We start from the raw sequence: 7,001 nt of genomic DNA on the forward strand, positions 1-7,001 counted from the left end.
AAAAGAAAGGTATTAGCTTTACCTCCTGATGTTAATTTGAGCAGTGTTGCTTTCATCTCCGGAGTTGTGGGGAGGAAAGTGCTGGACATATCCACACTGTAAAACTTGGCCACTGCTGCCAGATGTTTACAGGGGGCCCCAGTTTGTCCTGCCGGGCATGAGCACAGCTCCGCCTCCATGTCCACGATGTATGGCTCCGTCACCGAGCCCTTCACCTCGTACCTGTTGTCCCCAAGCTATACAAATCATAAGTCATACAAGTAAGGGATAATGCATAGCTACGAGGTCATTGTCGCAAAATAATTGACCGACACAGAGTTTAAAATACCGAGCCGCCTCTGCGAGGTGTTTTAAACGTCAGTGAAGGTCAATTCTTTTGCGATGATGACCGAGTGACATTTGACCGAGTGACCGATTTGATATAGTACCTGCTGGATCTGAGATGGAATGATGTCGCTATCCTGGGGAAGGAATCTCCTCTTCTGGTACGCCATCCAGCGTTCGAGGGCAACATCCACAATGCGGGCCTCATAGTAGACATCCAGCCTCGAGGTCAGGATGTCCAAGAGTTGGCATGGGTTGAAGGCTTTCGTCCTCTGGAGGATCCCGTCTTTGAGGACCCGCATCGCTGCTTCCGAATAATTGTTAGTGTTATTTCCCCGGGTGAGGAGACCGCGCGCGGCCCGGTAGCTGAGTGCCCAGCACTCTCTGCGACTGTAGAGGCGCTCAATGTACCGCAGGTACTTTTCATACCTGCAATTGATCAAATAAGGAAACAAACACAGAAGATGCACATACATGATGTAATGACAGCAAGGAGAGGTAGACACATATATGAAGTATGCAAACACAAGCCTCCTGACTTTCTTGTACCGAATTTGCAAGACTGCTGTGCTGTGTGATTGTGGGAATGTCTGTGTACAGCTAAACATAAGCACACTTGTCTAAGCACTAACCTGACTGCAACAGGGTGCTCTCTCGCCGCCAAGTACAGCCTGTCCACCTCTGCTGTCTCCTCGGAGTAGAGCATCTGTTTAACCACAGTGAACAGAGTTAGCCTGTCTCTGCACGCCACCAGACTCGCCTTGCTCCACAACCATCTCCATACTGCTTGTAGCAGATGGAAAGAGCACAGGAGAAGAGTGGCTTGTGGGAATGCCCTCCCTAAGGCTCCCCTCTCTGCCGCGCAGTCATCGGTGATGAAGATCCGTGGGCCTGATGCTCCCCTGCCAGCAAAGGCCCTCTCTCCAATCAGATTCATCAGCAGCTGTAGCCCTTCAAAAATCGTCTCCTCGTCCTCAGACTGGCAGAAGAAGATCCCCAATGGTAGACCTCCGGCAGGGCTGTGCGTCAGCAACAAAAAAACTCTGATATTTTCCCTATCCATGTTGCCGGAGGAATCAATGAAGCAGAGTTCGCCACTGTGCTTCAGCTGACAGACCGACAAACACAGACGGACAGACAGACACAGAGGCAGGCAGGCAGGCATAGTTAGTGTTAGTTAGTGTGTTACTTAGTTACTTAAATGGAACACCATGAAAAAGATAGCCAGAATACCTGGTGGTGCACTTTCTTCATGAGAGGAGAGCACAGCGCAATTAATGGGGCTCCCCGAGAAGAGGTTCCCATGACAGCACACGCGTCCTGGCACATGGCGTTGTAGGCGTCCACCTGCTGACCGAGGGCTTCCACCATACTCGGGCCACTCCGGGCGCCAAATTGGACCCTGTACTCCGCTGCGAATAATCTGGCAAAGAACACTAATTTTAGTTGGTGTAATTGTAACTGCATAAAATGTATAGTTTATACTGTAGTTTATAACTGAACGAACGTCTACCTTTGCACATAGGACAGGTCTGGGCAGATCGCTCTGTTGGCTGCAGCACAAAAGTAGGCGTCTCCGTGTTGTATTTTGAGGTCGTGCTTTAGCACAGACAAAGCAGAAGGAGGCTTGTGGCCAATCGCAAATAACGCGGTCAGTGTGTCTTTGGCCTTTTGCCCAACATCGCGATAGCGCAGGGCCGCTGAGACATGGAGGTTATGATTGTGCCTATTCACAATGCGAATGTGCATTGGAAAATTAGGGATGTGTGGGTCTGTGCTCCTGTAAAATAAATCAAAATCAACAATAAAAACTAGGCCAACTGTTATGTCCATAAAAACAATTGAATTATAAGTATTGTATAGTGCAAACTCACCGGGTCATTCCTCTAACTTTTAGTATAACAACCATGGTAGCTTGGCAGCCGGTGTTTTTTTTTTATTTCTGTTTCGCCTTATGCACCTTATGCTGGCACCTGTACTGCGTCTGTGTAACATTTTGATTGAATGCAGTATGGGTTAGCACTAGCAGTATGCGTATGGGTGAAAGGCACAAATGGTAGTCTAACAAATGACGTAACACAATTCTTACCTTGAATAGGACAGAGCGCCCCACCGCTGGTTTGGTAGCGTTCACTCTCCATGTCACCCCAGATGACTCCTTCACCAACTCCACCCACTCCTTGGCCTGTTCCACAGTGCGAACATCCGCGCGTACTGTAGATGTGAAACCAGTGTGGTCTCCTGGGACGCCTCCTGGGGCCACCTCTTCCTCATACGCACACACGTGAAGTGCAAACTTTTCAGGCAGCCAACCCTACAGGAGACATGCAATTAGCCTACTGGTAATTTAAGTAATTTAAGACCCCCACATAAAGATTAGGAATGATCATAATCAACAACAGCGATTACCTTTAAATGTGGGTAGTCATCTATATTGTTGTCCCATGCTCTCTCACAAACCCCACCACTGCGTCTAAAGTCCAAATGAATGCAAAAACAGCAGGCTAGCTATTTAGGTATTAACAATTGTAGTATTGACCTGTACTAATCAATCAATCAATCAATCATGTAACCTACAGCACAGCATGTAATAAAATGCATTAACAACACCCCTTAGCTGTTATAACTATGTACTAAAATGATGTACCTCTGCTTTGGCTTGGCTGAATCAATCAATCAATCAATCAATCAATCAATCATGTAACCTACAGCACAGCATGTAATAAAATGCATTAACAACACCCCTTAGCTGTTATAACTATGTACTAAAATGATGTACCTCTGCTTTGGCTTGGCTGAATCAATCAATCAATCAATCAATCATGTAACCTACAGCACAGCATGTAATAAAATGCATTAACAACACCCCTTAGCTGTTATAACTATGTACTAAAATGATGTACCTCTGCTTTGGCTTGATTACAGCACAGCAGGTAATAAAATGCATCAGTTAGCTCATGTTAGCTGCGTGTTAGCTCCGCGTTAGCTCAGCCAGTTAGCTCATGTTGCTCAATCAATCAATCAATCAATCAATCATTGTACCTCGGCGCAGCGGAATAACAATATGAGTGATCGCCTGCTGCGTCCATCACGTGTATGGTGATTAACCAAATTCAAATTGGCTGGCGTGCAAAGCCAAAGCGTGTTAATAACCACAAATTGAACCAATAATGTGTGTGTGCGTCGAACCAAGGTGGGATCTCATGCGCATGCGCGGGCACCTCCTCGCGAGCACGCCGGCGCACGCACGCACCTGAGCCGAGCGAGCACGCCACCGCCGGCGGTGCACGCACATGGGCGCTGGGCGGCGGAAAATGAAAGGCGCATTACTGCACGCCACTACGGTAAATTTTTGCACTGCTTGCTTGGCATTAAGGAAGACGCGTACCCCCCCCCTCCCCCATGCTATCATGACACCTGTATTATTACCTCATCTGCCTGTACCCCCCCCCCCCCCCCTCCCCCATGCTATCATGACACCTGTATTATTACCTCCTCTGCCTGTCCCCCCCTCCCCCTCCCCCATGCTATCATGACACCTGTATTATTACCTCCTCTGCCTGTACCCCCCCCCTCCCCCTCCCCCATGCTATCATGACACCTGAATTATTACCTCCTCTGCCTGTCCCCCCCCCCTCCCCCTCCCCCATGCTATCATGACACCTGTATTATTACCTCCTCTGCCTGTACCCCCCCCTCCCCCTCCCCCATGCTATCATGACACCTGTATTATTACCTCCTCTGCCTGTGCCCCCCCCCCCTCCCCCTCCCCCATGCTATCATGACACCTGTATTATTACCTCCTCTGCCTGTACCCCCCCCCCTCCCCCTCCCCCATGCTATCATGACACCTGTATTATTACCTCCTCTGCCTGTACCCCCCCCCCCCTCCCCCTCCCCCATGCTATCATGACACCTGTATTATTACCTCCTCTGCCTGCCCCCCCCTCCCCCTCCCCCATGCTATCATGACACCTGAATTATTACCTCCTCTGCCTGTCCCCCCCCCCCTCCCCCATGCTATCATGACACCTGTATTATTACCTCCTCTGCCTGTACCCCCCCCCCTCCCCCTCCCCCATGCTATCATGACACCTGTATTATTACCTCCTCTGCCTGTACCCCCCCCCCCTCCCCCTCCCCCATGCTATCATGACACCTGAATTATTACCTCCTCTGCCTGTCCCCCCCCCCTCCCCCATGCTATCATGACACCTGTATTATTACCTCCTCTGCCTGTCCCCCCCCCCCCCTCCCCCATGCTATCATGACACCTGTATTATTACCTCCTCTGCCTGTCCCCCCCCCCCTCCCCCTCCCCCATGCTATCAAGACACCTGAATTATTACCTCCTCTGCCTGTCCCCCCCTCCCCCTCCCCCATGCTATCATGACACCTGAATTATTACCTCCTCTGCCTGTCCCCCCCTCCCCCTCCCCCATGCTATCAAGACACCTGAATTATTACCTCCTCTGCCTGTACCCCCCCCCCCTCCCCCTCCCCCATGCTATCATGACACCTGAATTTCCAGAAGAACACTTGACTTGACTTGACTTGACTTGATTTCCCGAAGCAGCTGCCGTGCAAAGTCAGTTTCTAACATGCAAAGGATCCTGTGAAATACAGGCTTTATATAACCAGCGTTTCTATAGTGAAATACAGGCTTCATATAACCAGCGTTTCTATAGATCCTGGTGAAATACAGGCTTCATATAACCAGCGTTTCTATAGATCCTGGTGAAATACAGGCTTTATATAACCAGCGTTTCTATAGTGAAATACAGGCTTCATATAACCAGCGTTTCTATAGTGAAATACAGGCTTCATATAACCAGCGTTTCTATAGTGAAATACAGGCTTCATATAACCAGCGTTTCTATAGTGAAATACAGGCTTCATATAACCAGCGTTTCTATAGATCCTGGTGAAATACAGGCTTCATATAACCAGCGTTTCTATAGATCCTGGTGAAATACAGGCTTTATATAACCAGCGTTAGAGTTAGTCCCTGGCCACATGCTCTGAGCCCATCCCGTATTTCATTTAGCAAAACATTTGACATTTCTCTCAGCGAATTTAAATCTGTATTACATAACTTCCTACACGAAGAATGTCGCTGCGTTCTGTAGTCGGGTCCCAACTGCAAAACTGCAAAATTTCATATACTACTATTATGTAGACTATTCTGTTTTGTGTTTACATGTGATGAATTGTATATTGTATACATGTAGCACTTGTATTATGTTCTTGTGTGATGTACCGCACATTTTATTGCTGTCTGATATATTGCAAATGTTATTGCTGTCATCTTGGCCAGGTCTCCCTTGTTGCAAAAGAGATCTTGTATCTCAATGGGACTTCCTGGGTAAATAAAAGGTTAAATAAATAAATATGTCTCTCTCTCTCTCTCTCTCTCTCTCTCTCTCTCTCTCTCTCTCTCTCTCTCTCTCTCTCTCTCTCTCTCTCTCTCTCTCTCTCTCTCTCTCTCTCTCTCTCTCTCTCTCTCTCTCTCTCTCTCTCCAGTCTATGTTGAGGGTCTCTTACTCTCAGCCCACCTCCCCGGGTGGTGGCCCCCGTGGTGCAGATGGTTTCTTCCAGCCCAGCCTGACTCCCATTCAGACTCAGTCGGCCTTCAGTCTGGACCATACCATGTTTGGCCTGCTCGGGGGGGACGACAGGTAAACACACACAAACAATACTCACACACACACACACACACACACACACACACACACACACACACACACACACACACACACACACACACGCACAGACACACGCACACACACACGCACACACACACGCACACACACACACACACACGCACACACACACATGCACGCACACACACATACACACGCACACACACACACACGCACAGACAGAAGGACATCACAGTGGAGATTATGAGGTTGCTGGTCTGTATGTGTCATGGTTGAGCGATACTTTTATGAATGTTCTGCCAGCCCACAAACCAGCGATGGAGGATATTATCTCTGCAGTGGGTGTTGCAGCGCTTGGGGGAAGCGTGTTCAGCTGATGCAATCATGCAATGAGAAGATTCTAACGCCACCGAGAGTAGCTGTAGTTTTCAAGTTCAAGTTTCTTTATTAGCCCTTTCACTGCCACATGACAGCCGGTTAACCCTTTCACTGTGACAATACAGAAGGTTAGCCCTTTACTATCACACAACCGACGGAGCTAATGATGCTAATGATGGAGCATCGCCGTCGGTTGTGTGATAGTAAAGGGTTAACCTTCTGTATTGTCACAGTGAAAGGGTTAACCTTCTGTCGTGTGGCAGTGAAAGAGTTAGTTGTCATACAAAAATACAGAATACTTTTATATAAAATGCTTCTTTCTGTTTTGCTCCAGAGATTGTGCTAGATAATTTTTTTTATAAAATAAAAAGTACAGGGCGCTCCAGTAGCACACCATGTACCGCGCTGCGTCGCGGATCGGCCGACCCGAGTTCGATTCCCGGACCCGCCGCTATTTGCAGAATGTCTTCCCCTGCTCTCTCTCCCGTTTCACCCTCACTGCATCTGTCGGTCATGTCTGACCAGGAAAAGCGATAAACGCAAAAAATAAATAAATAAAGTATAAATTTACTATGGTAGAAGTTTCATGCTTTTATGAAAAAGTGCACAATTGTTTTGCTATCCGCTGTACTATTA

The 7,001-nt window shown here is 48.1% G+C and overlaps 1 protein-coding gene across 1 annotated transcript in view; it reads left to right on the forward strand.

The window, feature by feature from the left end:
* Positions 1-5,850: 5,850 nt before the first annotated feature.
* Positions 5,851-7,001, forward strand: part of LOC311226664 (TSC22 domain family protein 4-like) — a gene marked incomplete at its 5' end in the record, with an annotated part of 47,116 nt that continues 45,965 nt past the window's right edge. Inside the window, one exon of the mRNA XM_084312079.1 lies at positions 5,851-6,002. Within this exon, the coding sequence (XP_084168205.1) occupies positions 5,851-6,002 (152 nt within the window). The remainder of the gene's footprint in view (positions 6,003-7,001) is intronic.

This window comes from Notolepis coatsorum, assembly GCF_963971535.1.
Source record: "Notolepis coatsorum genome assembly, chromosome: 4".
In the NCBI taxonomy this organism is placed as follows: domain Eukaryota; kingdom Metazoa; phylum Chordata; class Actinopteri; order Aulopiformes; family Paralepididae; genus Notolepis; species Notolepis coatsorum.